At 40.3% G+C, this 18,691-nt stretch overlaps 1 protein-coding gene across 1 annotated transcript in view; it reads left to right on the plus strand.

Moving 5' to 3' along the window:
* Window positions 1-18,691, plus strand: part of LOC124721521 (methylcrotonoyl-CoA carboxylase beta chain, mitochondrial) — a 93,212-nt gene that overhangs the window by 26,009 nt on the left and 48,512 nt on the right. Inside the window, exons 3-5 of the mRNA XM_047246539.1 lie at window positions 5,468-5,708; window positions 14,004-14,182; window positions 16,796-16,988. Of these exons, the coding sequence (XP_047102495.1) occupies window positions 5,468-5,708; window positions 14,004-14,182; window positions 16,796-16,988 (613 nt within the window). The remainder of the gene's footprint in view (window positions 1-5,467; window positions 5,709-14,003; window positions 14,183-16,795; window positions 16,989-18,691) is intronic.

Genomic DNA, 18,691 nt, shown 5'->3' on the forward strand with positions numbered 1-18,691 from the left:
TGTGGTATACCCTGGGTGATCTCGTTGTCATTAAAGACACAGTAGATCAACCCAAGTATGCATCTATCCCAAAGGATCGTGTTCCCCCTTATGTGCTTTTCGTTTTTTCTCGGCTTGATGCAACAATCAAAAAGGCACTGCAACATGTCACACAGCTCAAGTGTATGTGCATGGCTCAGAGAGCACCAGAGCAAATTTGCCATACTCTCCTGGCCATCAGATTCCCCAGATTTAAACTGGGAATCTGTAGGACCACTTTGATTGGGCTGTTAGTGCCACGGATCCTCAATCGAGAAACGTAGCACAGCAGTCCATGATACTGGAGTCGACATAGCTCCACATCTCTGTTGGTACCTTCTAGAACCTCACTCACCCTCTTTCCTGAATGTCCATGCTGCAAGAGATGGTTATTCAGGCTTTTGACAGGTGTCACATTAATGCGACTGAACTGTGTATGCGGACTTGAAGACTAAAGATGTAGAATGTTAATAAAATTTGTTTTATTTAAAAAGCTATAAGTTTTTTAGCAGAACAAATCAGAAGTATTACATTTCAACATACCCTCATAGGATTGGGAATGCTGTAGGTTGTGCCTTTCTTTCCTTCCATCAAACCTTTGGGTTTTAATGAGTAAATGACCTTGTATTTAATCATGCAGATCTTCAAACTCTCTTGAAGCCAATAAGGCAGACGAGGTAGCACTCTTACACCTATTTCATTTGCTCAGGCTCACAATATACCATGCATTTATCCAGCAGATTAAACAATCCAAGCCATTCAGGACAGAGCTAGCTGGAAAGGTTTTTGTGTTGCATACTGAGCCCCCATAGGCACTGAGAGGAATGAGCTGGTTGATAATACAGCCATAGCAGTTGTCAACAATGCATTATACAGAACTATCCCTGTACCAGATGTCTGTCACTCAAGTACTGAAGCAAAGAGTCAAAAGCTGACGGCACAACAACAAAGGAAAGTGACAAACATATAATTATTTGTTCAGTGAACCGTGTGTTAGTGGCATACCTCCGTCCTGCCCCATAGATAAGAGGACAGGATTCTCACTTGTGTGACTGTTGGAAGTGGCATTTAAATGTGTGACTGTCTCCTGTTACATGACAGACAAGCAAAATGCAGCACTTCTGTAGAGCAACTTACAATACAGCACATTGTAACATCCTTTGCTGCATGTATTCGAACGTAGGAAACACAAGGATTGACTGAAAGTCAGCTTTTAATGTTAGTGATAAATGGAGGGGTGTACTGCTCATATTACAATTCTTATTGAGGACATAACTTATCCTATAACTAGTGGAGAGGAACCGTTAATATTTGGTAGAACAGCTATTAGACAACCTGTAAGTAAGGTGAACCAGTAATAATTAGTGATTTTCTTAACTTAATCCCAACATTGCATATAACCCACTTGTGTAATAAAAACTTTGTACATATGCAAGTACCATCAAATTGGGTGAAGTTGACCAAAAAGATCAAAAAACATTTAATGTTAAATAATTACACATTGGTGATGAAAATTCCTTTATTTTAGTTATTATATTTGCTATTCACAAGTTCTTTGCATGTGGCAATGCTTAATGTACAGTATTCCAAACCATATGGTCAGCCAGTTTTTAGTGCCAAAGAAATGAGCGTGTGTGTCTTCAGAATTTCATAAAGCAAATTGTCATGAAACTTTCTTTGTATGGTACTCTGCAATTATTATTAAAATTTAATTATAATATCAGATTTATTTTTCAATCATTGATAACATTCCAGAAGAACTGACCACTTTTTTTTTGTCTCTCTCTCTTTTATTTATTTCCTAAACTTTTATTTCTGAGACTGGCATAAAACAACTCATATGTCTAGATCTTATGTATATCATGCATTGACTCTTCACAACAACAACTAGAGCAATAACAAAGGTTAATCTATTATACTTACCTGTTTATAGAGACACAAATAAAACTTTTCAAATTCTTGGTGAAACTGGCATCTCGTTAATTGTCTTTTCTCATGCTGGTCTTTTCTGAACATACATTTATGAATGCGGCAAGAATGTGACTTAATGGAGGCACCAACAGTGTGACATAGTGGATGCAGCAACAACTGTTCATAGCAGTCTAGTGATGAAGTTAGGAAGCCATTGTTGCAAGTATCTGTATGTTAACTCATGACGTAGGCCACAGTTCTGTTTGTTGTATCATGCAGTGGAGATTGTTAGAGTTGCCAGTGTAAAAATGCTGCCTGTGTAAAGGTGTAAATTGGGTGAATTGAAGAAATATAGCCATGATGTGTTATAACTGATTTCTCAGAAATTTCAGATTGCAAAACAATAATTAATGAGGCTAGAGAAGTGCATCAAATTCCCTAATAAACAGGATTCATGGTCGTCGTGATAAAACACCATATGGTCAGCCAGTTTTTAGTGCCAAAGAAATGAGCATGTGTGTCTTCAGAATTTCATAAAGCAAATTATCATGATACTTTCTTTGTATGGTACTCTGAAATTATTATTAAAATTTAATTATAATTTCAGATTTATTTTGCAATCATTGATAACATTCCAGAACAATTTTTTATCTGTTAGATCAAAAGTTGAAGAAGACCAAAAATTCTATTACTACAGATCTGAAACAAAAATCTATATATTAATGTCATTGGTTTCAGAAATATTTAACCTTAAAAGTCCACAGTTGGTCAACTTCATCCCATTTGAAGGTAAATTACTTGTTATAAGAGTTATGTTGTTTTATAATCTCACTTGAACATCTCCTCAAATCCAACTTTAATTATCTCATCGTCAACTGGGTGTTAAATCCCAATCTTCTTTCCTTCTTCCTCCCCAAATTAGTTTTTTTTTACAAGAGGTGGAGCCCCTCCACGCCCACACCGGCATGATGGCTGACACAAAAGGTCTACTGCCATCTCTGCATAAGGGTTAGTATTCACTAAAGTGAGGTGTCGCAGGATGTGGGAACTGCGATGTTTGCGTATGTCTGGTTAGGATTAACCATTAATACGCGCTCATCTGGAGATAGATTGGTCGAAATCTGATGAAGGGTAGCGGTTTGAAGGGCAGAGGAAAAAAAGTGCCAAGGCAAAAGCCAAGGGAAAAAAACCTCTGCGAAAGTTAGGTCGGGTGGTAAGAGCAGTAGCGGTTGTCTTGCTGCCTGCGATAGGTTGTGCAAGGATAGGCTTTGTTAGTAGTGGGTATCATGCATGTCGATACCTTGACGTTGTGCGTTTGTGTTGCTCGCCGGCTGGCGCTGGGTGCTGGTACAGAGTGCTCGTTCAGCGTCAGCAACCTGCAACAGTTAGGTTTGTTATCGATCTTGTGTCCGATATGTCATATACCGGAGGCACAGTGTGAGGGAATGTTGGCAGATTGTTTGTGCGTCTGTGGGCGAGCTCATCGGTGTCCCTGCTGTGGCCTGTTGGTCGGCTCTAATAGCAGCTGGTAGTTGCCAGTCAGTGTTGCTGATATGCAGGGGTTTGCCGACGTTTGTTGCTGTTTGCGTAAGTTAGTTTACCATAGGTGGCTATGCCCTAGCTAGCAGTGTCTTTGGTCGCTTGTGCTTCCACCTGTGGTTGTGATCGTAGTTTCCCAGAGTGAGGATGAAAGGATTGTTCGAGTGTGTTGAGTTCCTGTATAGTCGTGTGGCGTGTTTTTTGAATACTTCCTTGAGGGTGTCAAGGCGGTATTCATCGTGAAGATCCATGGTGCGTGTGTAGTGTGGAGCGTTGCTAATGATTCGTAGCACCTTGTTCTGTATGATCTGTATATTCCCAAATTAGTGGAGCATCGTAATGTTTTATAGAGTGGTAGTTTGTTCAATTATTTTTCTTGTTCTTTAAAATCTGCATACAGCCATTCTGATTTGGGTTTTCCGCCATTTCTCTAAATCGCTCCAGGCAAATGTTGGGGTGGTTCCTTTGAAAGGGCAAAGCTGATTTCCTTCCTCATCCTTCAAGAATCTGATCTGAGGTTGTGCTACATTTCTGTATGATCTGTGTCGGGTCTTGCTCACTCGTCTCGTATACGGTGCCTAGGGTATGGTGCGTTCTCGGAATGTTGTAGAACAATTCAAGTAAATAACATTAGTAGTTTTATTTCAATAAAGCAGATCAACAATGCTTAACTTGTATTTACAAAAGTGTCACAAACGATGGGTGACATGCAGCCAAGTCAGAGTTCATGCAAGTTTGTCACACGTCACTGATACTGCTCTGCGAATCCTGTCCACTAGTGTCCACTACCGTCCACTACCGAGCACTAAAGCCTGCCTGAGGCTGGCAGGAGCGGCGCTTATATTCACTTCTTGCAGGGGGCACTCGTGTTGTGCTGTGGTCCTAATCAGCGCACCTTTGGCCGGCAACGTTTCACCGCCTTCTCAGGTCTTCCATTCTTCATCTTCATTCCGGTGCTTGTGGTTACACTAGAACAATCTCGATGTTGATGGGATGTCAAACCCTAATCTTCCTTCCTTCATCCAATTTTTGATAGTGATCAACCAGGGATACAGGTATATGCCTATGGAGTAATTTTAGGCTGTTGTTGTTAGTTTTCTTTTAGAAGGATATAGTTGTTTTTTTGACAGCATGCTTCATTACACACTATTTGTAATACTACGTGTGTGTGTGTGTGTGTGTGTGTGTGTGTGTGTGTGTGTGAGATGGCCATCAACAGTGTCACATGCCCTCACTTCATGAAACACTGCAGATAGGTTTGGTATTTAAATCAGAACGTTGACACAAAGTCTGGTGATCAGAAACTTTACACAACCACCTCTCCTCTCTCACCCTCCCCCCCCCCTCCCCTGCTTCCCTTGCCAACCAAATACTGGCAGCAAACATTTTTTGCACCACCAGGATTTGAACTGGCTTACCCCCAGGTCGAGCACCACAGCAAGTGTGCATTAGAGAGCTCAGCCATGGATGTGGACCTAGTACGATGTAGTGAGAGGATATAATTTTTATTGAATGTGCATATGTTTTCCTTTAATGCACAATTTTTATTGTAATTTTATTATGTTTTTGGGCCTACCTTTTATTCAGTGGCCAGTTCCCTGAACGTGTCAATTATGAAGTCCCAGTGTAGCGCAGTGTCTCCAGTGACAGCTGCAGGTGAGGGTTGCCAATTGCCAGGGATAGGGATGAATACCTTAACTGCCTCTGCAAGGGTGGCCTTCCTCGTGCTTCTAAATATACATCCTAAAATCTGATAATGTATGGAAACATCATGCATCAGTTGGAAGGCATCATTAGAGTTGTCAATGTTTTCCAGTACAAACTCTAAAGCTGGTCAGATATATTTATTATAAACAGTTACTAAGTCACTTAATAATGAATATTAGCTGTTTATCATGATTTTGTACATTACCCATTAGCACTAATGCTTTTTTATATCTAATGTGATGTATGCCAACTGTCTTCTCCCATTGATATTCATATTTTACATTAATTCTAGGCGAGAATGTGTAATTGTTGCAAATGATGCAACAGTGAAAGGAGGCACATATTACCCTGTTACAGTAAAGAAACACTTACGAGCACAACAAATAGCCTGGGAAAATAGACTTCCTTGTATATACTTAGTGGATTCTGGAGGTGCAAATCTTCCTCATCAGGCAGAGGTTTTTCCAGACAGAGACCATTTTGGTCGAATTTTCTACAACCAGGCCAACATGTCATCTGCTGGGATAGCTCAGGTAAAAATATACATAATCAGTTTTTTTAACAAAAATGTACATTTCTGCAGTGTGTGTCCTCACATATATTCTGTTTTTACATGCTAATTTAAGAATTATCTTTTTCTTCTTCTAATGCTGTTACAGAATACGGTTATTTTTTAACACAAAAGTTAACTCAGTGGATATCCATAGCTAAAATACTTCATGTTGAGTAAAAACAGTGGTACAGAAAAAAGCAAATTTAATCTCAAACTTCTAAATACCTCATTCATGCTAAGTATATGTTGAAATCTTTGAAATTGTTCCATAATCAGTCTGTAAGTACCACTTTAGTTTCCAATGGTCAACCATGGTACCTAATTGAGAAACTCATGGCAGAATATTCAAACAAACATTTTAAATGTTGTTTTTCATTAGTAATTTTAGTGGAGAGGAACTGATTAGAAGGCTGATGGGTTTGTCTTTCCCACCTGTTATGGTGATGGTCTTATTTCATGTTAAGAATATTACTTGAGCATACCCTGTGATCATGTCATTATTATTGTTAGGGACAACCTCAGACAGTACAGTGGGTGAGAGGTAGATGAAACTGACGATGTTTTATGGCTCTGTGAGTTAGTACATGGTTTTAATTAATTTAAGTTTGGGGATGATTTCTGTGTTCAGGGACACAGTCTTGCCATGGGCTTGCCCTTGTCGTGCACATTGACCAGTATATTTATTACTATTTTGGAATACTGTGTAGTTACTGAGTTGACTAGTTTTTCAGATAAAGTGGTGCTATTGTCATGATAATTTGTTGATATTTTCCTTTTGTATAACAGACCCATTTCTGAATGTAACTATTTTCTGCTGCACCACCTTAACCCTTGCAATACGTGGGGAGGGGGGAGGGGGGGTGGGGGAGTGAAGGGTGGGTTGCTTTATGCCCACCTTAAGAAAATCCTGTAATCTATCATATTACTTTATATTGTAAAATTTTGAAAAATATTAATGTTTTTAATGACTTCTTCTAGCATTTATGTTTCAAATTTTTCAGTTAAACTTAACCCAAAAATTTAAGTCCCAATAGTGGGTGACGGTTTCCCCAGTGAATGTCGTTTTCAGTATTTACAGGTTCAGAACCTTACTTCCATGTTAGTCTAATGTGTGGTCTGGCATGATTTCTGGAATGGAGTGAAATTGTAGGAATTGGGGAGAAGTTTAGTATCAGCTGTACTCCAGTATCATGTTGTAACTGTAAGCATTGGTATTTGCCACATTTTATAGTACTTTGTCTTTAGGGAGGAAGATTAAATCAGGGTCAATCTTGAAGTTGCAGATAGCTGTTCTTTCTCCTGTTGAGAGGTTTGTCTTCTTGGGAAGGTAGCTGAGGAATGATGGTGAGGCCAGGTTGGAGGTAAAGAATTCCTGGAAGGTGACCAGAGTGTGGTTAGGTGGGAGGAGGCAGGGTCATGGTTGGATGTTGGGATTAGGTTGCTTTGGTTGGAAGAATTCGTAGCAAAGAAATGTTTCCATTGTAGGGATCAGGAAAAAGGAGAGTAGGTCTTTGAGTCCAACATTGTTAAACTTGGATGTGGGGCTGAAGGTGATGCCTTTGGATAAGACTCAAGTTTTGTAGGATTTAGGTTTGATGGAAAGGAAGGGGACAGTGTTTTTGGTTTGTTTGGGTTCTGCATTTCATGCAGTGTTGGGGAGAGTTTTGGGAGATGTGACAAATTGAGAAGCTGAGTGAGGCAGGGTTTGGGTGATATCAGTGGTTGACAGAGGGTTCACTGTGAGTAGTATAGGTGGTGATGGACAGTGGTGCTCTAGGGTAGGAGTAGGATGTCGACAAATTTGATAAATTAATGGGGATGGTGTCTGCTCCTCCAGGTGTTGGAGAGCGAGAATTTCAATTTGGGGTATATGGTGTAGGTAGTTGGGATTGCACAGTTACAACATCCTGGGGAGGAAGCAGAGGTACAAACCACTTCCTTCACTACTCTTGACCATCCCCACCCCATTAACACCTGGATCCATACTCATCACAGTTGAAACCCACTCCCTCATGCCCACGGCAGTGCTGCTGTTTTACCTTAGCACTCTCGACATCTTCCTGTCTCCAAATGCACCATCTCATTCATTATAAACAATACCAATTATATCCTCACAGACTACTGCTTCTCTGGTGAGGAGGAAGTATGTGTTATATATCAGAAATGAGCTCCATAAATTAGCTATAAAATGACTATCTGGTCCTATGATATCATTTCCAAAGTCACCATCTCTGTATGCTGGGAGACTCGACTCATCAGTCCGCTGCTCCCACTTAATTGACAACATGTCACTTGAATTGTTGTCTGGTAGACATATATTACATCGGTGTGGAAAGAGAGAGAGAGTGCACAAATGGGTGAGTATAACTGAGGACACATGGTATTGCTGCTACACACACAACTGTTGGATATGACATCTACCTATACGTATTATAACTTAAAAGTCCTCTGCCATGATTTTCAGTCTTTATGTGGAGGCTAATCTCGGGAACTGTAGTATGGATTTTGATATGGTTGTCACTAATATATAGACTGATTCACCAGGAGGATTTGAATATATAATTTACTACTGCTACGCCAGACAAGGCATACAACTTTTTTGAAGACTACAGCAAATTTATTTTAATATATGCTATTTATTCAGGGAAAGTCTAACAATTAAGTTGATGACACACACACACACACACACACACACACACAATTGTCTCTCTCTCTCTCTCTCTCTCTCTCTCTCTCTCTCTCTCTCTCTTCGACAAGTTACCAAGCCTGAGACAACAGTACAAGAAAACAGGAAATGATGAATCATAAGGGGAGGTTTCTCTGAATATTAAAACAAATTTACAGCAGTCTTTCAAAATTTAATGAAATGAATGGTACACTATACAACTCACTATTAGCATATAAATGAAAGTTACGATGACAAAAAGAATACATAAACTGATGGACTTGACCTGTCAGTATGTATTAGTAGTCTCATTCCAATTAATGTTGTACATACCATTTTACCTTGTGAAACCATAGAGATTGTTTTAAAATGCCTAGTCCTTGCTGCATGGTTTAAAAACCAGCCTGGCTTCCTTTAACGATGCTTGTGAGTAAGCAGCAATGCTGTGTCCTTGATTATCATAACTTAAAGAATCTCCTGAGAGGTGGTGGTCTGGCAACTAGGTGTTTCTAGGAGACCATTGGAAAGGATCACGAAATTTGACTAACATTGTCATGCTATTACTTTAATATTGGAATAGTATTGGTATCAATTAATCTACTTCACAAGTATTTAACAAATCATTGTTACTATGAACCAATAAAATGTCATCAACTACATTTGGGTACAGACAGCTGTGAAACTCTGTAACAACCTAACCTGTAGCACTGAAGTTCCTCTCGCTAAATCCACTTGTGGTTGGATTTCACGATATGCTGTTAGCTACACATGCCACAGGACGTAGTGCCTTTTCATGTTCTTTCCATCATCGAAGGATATCAGTTTCTGCCTCCGTATCTTTTTCGGTAATGGTGATTGAGAGGTACAATGATACTTCATGGTGTTTGTGTGTATCATTCAGACCTCTCACATACCTCTAGATGTTCAACGGATATGCCAGTTTCTTCAGGCCTGATATACTTTCGTATGAACTGCGAGTCACTAAAAAGAATGGAGGTCGCAGTTTATAGCAATGTCCACTTGTAATCGTGTTACAAGATCATAGAATAATAGTCGTATATAGTTGTTCACTCATCTGAAATGTTTACACACAGAGCAGCAACCTATTTTAAAATATTCTCTCTGCCTTCAGTGCTCAGTATCAACAGGTCATGAAAATGTTGCAGTCTTGTGGTACAAATATAGTTTAATCATATCACTCTTTCTGTCCACGTAATTGCTGCACCTTAACTCAAGTATTGTCACTGTCCTATTCATTAGGGCTCAAGTGCTCATCCAGAAGGTTACAATGCCAGAGAAGTCCCAAATGGAGAGTTCAATTGTTGTCATGTTCTGTATCATTGCTACCTTCTTTAAATGACTTGAAGAACATGACGGACCCATTTAGGGTGTGCTCATCTATATTGTGAAGTCTACTCAGCTCTTTCTGTGGGAGCAACTCCCTAACCTCAGTCAGAGTATCAAGTACTGAAACTAGCACTTCTAAGAAGTGTTCCATCGGGCTTTGACCTCTTGTTTGAGTGATTTTTGAGGGTCTCTTTGCAAGGCCAATACTCTTGCAATATGCCACTAGTACTTTACACAAGTTTATTGTCTCTCCTGCATGAGTTAGTTCTGGCTGCAATCCTAAAAACTGTGACTTGAAGGTATGTTTGAGCTAAACGCTAAGACAATGACAAGTGCAAGAAAGGCTAGTGAAGTCTTTCAGAGCTGCCAGTATGTTCGAACCTTGATCTGTTATGAAACATGCTGACTTCTTTAATTTCTCAGAAATTTGCAAGGACTCAAAATGACAAACAATCACCTATAAAACATTAACTGCTGTTTTTTGCTCATCGCGAAACAGGCCATAGTAACATAGGCTATTTTAAGTGTATCCTCCATCCACATGTCAGTTTGGAAAGAAGCTCTTTTATCAGTAATGGTAGCATTAATTTGTGGAAACAGCACCATTTTAATAGTATCTGCAATGGAAATAACCCAATTCTTTACCATAGTGAGATGAGGTAGTACAGGCTCCACATCAACTTCACAACCCACTTCACTTCCTACAAATATGAATGAGTGGGCTACCTTTTTGAAACCGGAGCTATGAACCATACTGAATGGTCTAAGATATCTGTAGCCCGAGTGTCACTGAATTACAAGTAGCTTGCTTTTTAGATGCAGTAATTTAACATGGATGTGCATTATACAAATTTTGTGTGTTCTCCATTTGCAGTGTGTATTACAGTGTGTAACTTTTTCCAGATGTCACTTCACTTCTGGAGCTCATTTATAGCTGTGTACACTCCATTATTTAATTTTTGTTTCACATCCTCCCAGTCTCACAAAACAAAGATTCATTAGAGGCCATTTGATCCCAAGAGTCAGTTGTTTTCACCCTGTTAGTGCCACACAACAGAGCAAGATCGTGCACTCAACTTCCACATTACATCACAGCTAGTATTAAAATCTTACATGTTTCAATAAGAGGGTATGAGTCGATGAATAGGAAGTAACCGCAGCATCACCATACTCAGACTCCTCATACTAATGGAATCTTAGCCAGAAAGAGAGAAGCCAGTCTAATCTCTAGTATATATACGTAAATAAGTTTGTGATGTAGCCATTGGCACCTGCAAGGCACCCTCGTATACCAATCTATACAGGGTGTTACAAAAAGGTATGGCCAAACTTTCAGGAAGCATTCCTCACACACAAATAAAGAAAGGGTGTTATGTGGACATGTGTCCGGAAATGCTTAATTTCCATGTTAGAGCTCATTTTAGTTTAGTCAGTATGTACTGTACTTCCTCTATTCACCGCCAGTTGGCCCAATTGACGGAAGGTAATGTTGACTTTGGTGCTTGTGTTGACATGCGACTCATTGCTCTACAGTACTAGCATCAAGCACATCAGCACGTAGCATCAACAGGTTAGTGTTCATCACGAACGTGGTTTTGCAGTCAGTGCAATGTTTACAAGTGTGGAGTTGGCAGATGCCCATTTGATGTATGGATTAGCACGGGGCAATAGCAGTGGCGCGGTACGTTTGTATCGAGACAGATTTCCAGAACGAAGGTGTCCCGACAGGAAGACGTTCGAAGCAATTGATTGGCATCTTAGGGAGCACGGAACATTCCAACCCATGACTCACAACTGGGGAAGACCTAGAACGACGAGGCCACCTGCAATGGACGAGGCAATTCTTTGTGCAGTTGACGATAACCCTAATGTCAGCGTCACAGAAGTTGCTGCTGTACAAGGTAACGTTGACCACGTCACTGTATGGAGAGTACTACAAGAGAACCAGTTGTTTCCGTACCATGTACAGCATGTGCAGGCACTATCAGCAGCTGATTGGCCTCCATGGGTACACTTCTGCGAATGGTTCATCCAACAATGTGTCAATCTTCATTTCAGTGCAAATGTTCTCTTTACGGATGAGGCTTCATTCCAACGTGATCAAATTGTAAATTTTCACAATCAAAATGTGTGGGCTGATGAGAATCCGCATGCAATTGTGCAATCATGTCATCAACACAGATTTTCTGTGAATGTTTGGGCAGGCATTGTTGGTGATGTCTTGATTGGGCCCCATGTTCTTCCGCCTACGCTCAATGGAGCACGTTATCATGATTTCATACGGGATACTCTACCTATGCTACTAGAACATGTGCCTTTACAAGTACGACACAACATGTGGTTCATGCACGATGGAGCTCCTGCACATTTCAGTCGAAGTGTTCGTACGCTTCTCAACAACAGATTCAGTGATCGATGGATTGGTAGAGGCGGACCACTTCCATGGCCTCCACGCTCTCCTGACCTCAACCCTCTTGACTTTCATTTATGGGGGCATTTGAAAGCTCTTGTCTACACAATCCCGGTACCAAATGTAGAGACTCTTCGTGCTGGTATTGTAGACGGCTGTGATACAATACGCCATTCTCCAGGGCTGCATCAGCGCATCAGGGATTCCATGCGACGGAGGGTGGATGCATGTATCCTCGCTAACGGAGGACATATTGAACATTTCCTGTAACAAAGTGTTTGAAGTCACACTGGTACGTTCTGTTGCTGTGTGTTTCCATTCCATGATTAATGTGATTTGAAGAGAAGTAATAAATTGAGCTCTAACATGGAAAGTAAGCGTTTCTGGGCACATGTCCACATAACATATTTTCTTTCTTTGTGTGTGAGGAATGTTTCCTGAAAGATTGGCCGTACCTTTTTGTAACACCCTGTATATTGGCCATCTAGAGGAAACCTTCAAAGCCTTTCAAATCCCTCGTCTGGTTCAGAATCACTGATGATCATAATGATCTCAACCCAGGGCAAAAACACTCCATCCTCATTCCTTCATAACCTCAACAACTTCCCTTGCCCAGTATGCTGAAGGTCTCACAAAGACTTCCATAGACAGGTGCTATGACCCCAAATGTAGTTCACAGACCACTCCACTGCAGAAACTGAACCATGTCCTTTACTAGGGATTCGATTATTTATCATTGTGTCCAGAAACAAGGAACATCCTAACCATGATGCTTTCCACCCCCCCCCCCCCCCTAAAGTGGTACTCTGTTCCCCACCTAACCTGTAAAACATCCTGGTCCATCCCTATACCAATCCTACCCCGAACACTTTGCTACAACGTCATATTTTGTAGAAAAGATACCAATCCTACCCCCAAACACATCATATACCTGGCCTTTTACAGGCCTATTTTATCCCATTAGGGACAGGGCTACCTCTGAAATCAGCCATGTCATATATCAGCTCTTCTGCAATTTGTGCACGGCATTTTATTTGGGCATGGCCACCAACCTACATTATACGCCAAAATGAATGGTCACCATCAAACTTACCAAGAACAAAGTTGACCACTCAGTGGCACATTACTGTACTGAGCACCACATTCTTGAGCTCAATGGTTGCTACACAACTCATGCTATCTAGAGCCTTCCCTCTAGCACCAGCTTTTCTGAACTACATAGATGAGAGTTAGTCTTACAACACATTCTTCGCTCACTTAATACTCGTGACCTTAATCTCCATTAACCCTCTGTCTCTACGCCTTCTACCCAACAGTTCTCCCTTCCTCTGCCTGTTGCCTCCTCCCAATCCCCATCTCCACACCATCATCATCATCATCATCATCATCATTCACTACACAAACTCAATGACTCAAATGCCTGTGTGTTGAATGCCTAGTCCATGCACTTGCTGGCCCTCCCTCCCACGTTTCTATTCTGCACACCCACTGTCTCTGTCCAAGCCACTAGCTACCTATCCCCAGCCCTTCCTCCTGCTTCTTACCTCTTCCTCCATCTACATATCCCACCCAACATGACACCTCACCCCTGTCCACCTGGCAGATTGTTAAGTGCCGTGTATCTTACATATGAGAACAGTAACTGTTGTCCTTATTTATAAGCTAAAGAACCTTTTAATTACACGTTTGTCATATAATGTTTGAAAGTTATATTTATCAGCTTCTGAATGAATAATGGTGTATATACTGCTCAAAAACAAACCTTCAATAGATGATTTTTTTTTTTTTTTTTTTAAAAAGGTCATGCATCTGGTCATATCATTTATAAGAATGGACTGATACTTTTTTTCCAGATTGCAGTTGTTCTTGGTAGCTGTACAGCTGGTGGTGCTTATGTCCCAGCTATGGCTGATGAAAGCATAATCGTGCGACGACAAGGAACTGTGTTTCTTGCAGGACCACCTCTTGTCAAAGCAGCAACAGGTGAACAGGTGGATGCAGAGACACTTGGAGGAGCTGACCTCCACTGCAGGTAATTTATAGTTTTGTTGATAGGAATATGTTGTAGTTGTAACAGGTTGTTGGATTGGGTAGGTGTGGGCGAGCGGTTCTCTTCTTGAGGTGGGGGACGTACGTATGATGTAGGCAGCCAATCTATTGCCAGAACTCTTCATTAACAATCATATGTTAATGTAGATCAGTGCATCTGCAATAGGCAGATGGTAGACAGTGGGTGGAAATGAGCCAGGTGGTAGCCTAGCTGTAGCTAGGTAGGGTGTGCCTAGCAGGACTACCCAGATGATGAACTCGGAACTGCATGCTGGAATGCAGCAACAGCCGTTGCTGAGTTCTCCAGAACTCATGTTTCGACCTGGACCATGGAGGTGGCTACTGGTTCTAACGTCCCAGGCTCAGGCAGTTAGATGGTGTTCGCTGGTTCACACACCAGAGATGGAAAATGTAGCTGCGTGAGAAGTATGGAAATGAGTGGTATGGGCTGTGCGTTGTTGTGAGGTCCAACTGTCCTGGTGACAACAGGCTGGACCTGGAGGTGTAAGTACTATAGCCCAGCACTGAGTTTGCTGAAGCGCCATATTTCTGTATCATCAGGAAACTTCTGGAAGGGAGGCTGATGATTGGTTTTTGGCTGTTGTTAATGCGGCAGTCGGTCAAACTTTCAAAGCTTCATTATGGCTATTCCAGACCCAGGTCTTTAGCATGTGGGTGCAGTGGTACAAAATTTCTGGCATCTGCTGAATAGCAGTATCAGTGGGAACATTATTTCATGACATCTTAAATGTGAGAAATGTTGTATTAATGTAAAAGACACAACTTAATGTCTTTTTTTCAATCATAAAGATATGTAGAATAGCTATTCATAACAATGTCTTTGCAGGTTTTGATATCAGGGTATTTGAATATAAAACAAAGAAAAAGTACTGGTGAGATCAGTTGAGGCAATACATGATATTAATGTGAAACTTACAGCAATGTGGATGTATAATTGTAAGAGAATTTAGAAATAGTATTTATTGATAGTCCCTCATTCCAATTGTTAGGGAGTTTGTAAGTCCTTGAGATCTAGCACGGCCTTTGTGACAGCACAATTTTAAAATCCGATAAGGGTAGGTTGATACTAAGTTATGATATTATTAAGATAATTGATGCATCCACCTTTTGTGAATGCTCTGTCAGTTTTTAAATGCACTGAATGTTGTCAGTGGCTGTCATTTACCACCACATTTTTGAACTATGCAATGAACAAATCATTAGTGTGTCAGTGGTGTGAAAATCGATGTGGAAGTACAGTGAACGTTATAGCAGTGTGTTTGATGAACACAATGTGTCTGTAGTCACAGATAAATTCACTGTGGAAGGAAGATGAAGACAACCATTTCACCATGACAGATCGATAAATTTCTCCAAATTTGCTGATCATTGATGCATGAAATTGTGTTGGACAGCCTGAACTCCTGCAAATTATATACCTAATGGATGCCACTTTAACTAGCGGTCAGTGTGAAGTGCATTACTGTGTTTGAGGCAGTACTCTGAGGAGATACGGCATTTTGAATCGCGTCATGATAGGGGATGACACATAAGAGTTATAAATGAAAAGACCAATGTCAGTCTTATTCTAGCCACTTGAAAGCTTCTGTGCACTGTATTTTGGCAGAAAATAGCTGTATTTCTTATTGACTAGGGGCTACAATAGCTGCAATGGTAAAAATACTACAATAACTGCCATGTTAAACCACATTATAGGCTTTCCTCCTATCTCCTGCAAGATTTCTTTGCCCACAAGAGATTGTGTTCTGCTATGATGCAAACAAGCGCTTGCCAATTTATTATTATAGGTGGTAGAGGTCTTCGTTATAGGTACATAGTGTAGAATGTGTCTCAAAGTGTATTACAATTATATTGAAAGATAGTAAGAACTGTACTTCAGTTTACAATAAAGTGTTTTATTTTGTACATTTTATGTTATCTCTTATCGGCTAATTAATATCTATTTTTTTCCACCTGTGCTCCTATATATATTTATATGCTGTCTTCAGGTTCTGGTTGGTATTTTTTTTTACTTTGCATGTCTCCCTTCCCAGATTTCCCGATTTTCTGTTTCTTGTTTGAGGTCAAAGCTACATTACACTCACACATTGGCTTTTGATGTTGTAAGTGCCTAGAAAGCAGAGTGGTTAAGAAACTGAACCCATATTTGCATATGGTTCACATCACAATCTGGCCTTCTTGTTTGAGGTCAAAGCTACATTACACTCACACATTGGCTTTTGATGTTGTAAGTGCCTAGAAAGCACAGTGGTTAAGAAACTGAACCCATATTTGCATATGGTTCACATCACAATCTGGCCTTCATAATTTATTTTGTCAATGATTTTGTATAAAAATCTGGCCTTCCTAATTTACGTTTTCCATGGATTCCACAAATTGTTACATGCAAGTGACAGATTGTTTATATGAACAAAACAGTGGCTGATTCTCACTCCCCCTTGCCCCCATCTTTATCCAGCAGAAATCTTTCTCTAATGACATCTGTGTTCACAAGGTGTTAAATTCTAACCTCACCCCTCTTCCTTTCAAAATTGTTTCTAGTATTTATTAAATTCTTTACTTTTCTTTGTAACAGAACATCTGGTGTGACAGACCACTATGCATTGGATGATCGACATGCATTGCAAATTGCAAGGAGTGTAGTAAGCAGTCTGGAACCACCCTTCTCTCAAAATCCACCCGAGGATACAGAAGAACCCTTGTTTCCTCCTGATGATATATATGGTATCGTTGGATGCAACCTCAAGAAGAGTTTTGATGTAAAAGAGGTTAGTTGCTTATTTAATAGTTTATTTAAATGTCTGCCCAGCTTTCTAGACCATTGTGTCTCCCATTTGTCGTTATATTACACAATGTCCCACCTGCATTCAGTTCCATAACCAAAACTCTTTTACCCTCTATGCACGTTTGAGTTAATTGGTAATAAGGAGGCAGCTAATTTAAGAAATTAAGTGATGCTTGGAGGAACAGTTGGGCACTCAAAATGATACCACAAATGATTCAAATGATTATTTATTTTGAGCCACCACTTCATTTCAATACAGATTGGTGATCAATAAAAGAGTACAAATGTTGTTTAATAATTGAAACACAATATATTGAATAACTTTTAATATCAGAATTCAATTTAACTAGTTAATCCGAAGTTTGTAAACTATTTTCTCACACACACTCGTGCACGCATGTGCAATATTCTTACAGAAATGGAAAAACAATTTCTTGCTATTGATGATACAGTAAAACTGATGTGTAGCTCATATTTGGTTGTTGATTACAAATCTGGTAGCCCATTAGGTCTCAGAGAGAGAGAGAGAGAGAGAGAGAGAGAGAGAGAGAGAGAGAGAGAGAGGGCGGGGGGGGGGGGGGGGGGGGATAAGAAGTAGTAGTTAACTACAATATGTTCTAGTTCTCCATGGGTTGATTTCTAAATAACAGTTGTTTGCTTATGTGTTATGGTAAGTTTCTTTGGGTAAGGGTCTACTACATGGTGGGGGACTGATGACCTTAGCTGTTTAGTCCCCCTTAAACATCCCAACAACCACCACCACCATCTACTACATGGGCAGTGCCATTGCGTGCATGTTTCACTGTTCATTGTTGGCAGCACTGACTTAGAGGTGTGACTAGAATATTAGAGGAGTGTATCAACTGCTGGTTGTAAGTACTCAGTGTAATTCAGCATATGGACAGTACGGTGGTGTGTTTCGTAATGATGAATTGAAGTAAATGTATCAAATGTGTTGAGGTTTACATATACTGACACTCTTTATTCTGTATTCACTGGATAGACAAATGGTGAACAGGTGGTACAGAATCACATAATCCAAGAGTAGTCTAGGTCTGAGGCAGTGATTGCCATCACAAGATAGCTGGCATAATATGCGGATCATGTGGAGCACCTACGACAACTGCTGTTCCCAGTGGAGTGCCTGCTTGTATTCAGCAGGTTGGCCACAGGATCCTGCCAGGTGATGTGATATGATCACCTTGAGGGTGTGGCTTTTTTTCCAACATTTTCCTTGTGGCAGCCACTCACAGCTCGCAACATCAATTTTGGCCAGTTGTGATAACTCAATCTCGCTGTGAGAGTCGATTACATCACATGATTATACAATGGAAAGCACAACCTACTCGGAAAAGCAGCAGCCATAACTCTGAAAATACACAAGATATTCACCGTAAGTGTACAAATGATTTCATGATACTTGATATATAGCTGCAGTCCCTACTTAAACTGTTCAGTAACTGTAAATGAACTTTTTATCACAATATTAGTAACTGTAGCTGATTTGTTTTCCGTACCATCACATTTGATGCTTTTTACCAGCTCACAACCAACACCTTCAAACCTAACCTATAACTGTTATTACACTACAGTTCAGTCTGTTGCCATTACCTTCATACCACATACATGTTCTGTGGCCCAATGAAGCCATGAATAATCTACAAATAACATGAAATGATTTCAATT

This window comes from Schistocerca piceifrons, chromosome X, assembly GCF_021461385.2.
Source record: "Schistocerca piceifrons isolate TAMUIC-IGC-003096 chromosome X, iqSchPice1.1, whole genome shotgun sequence".
Classification (NCBI taxonomy): domain Eukaryota; kingdom Metazoa; phylum Arthropoda; class Insecta; order Orthoptera; family Acrididae; genus Schistocerca; species Schistocerca piceifrons.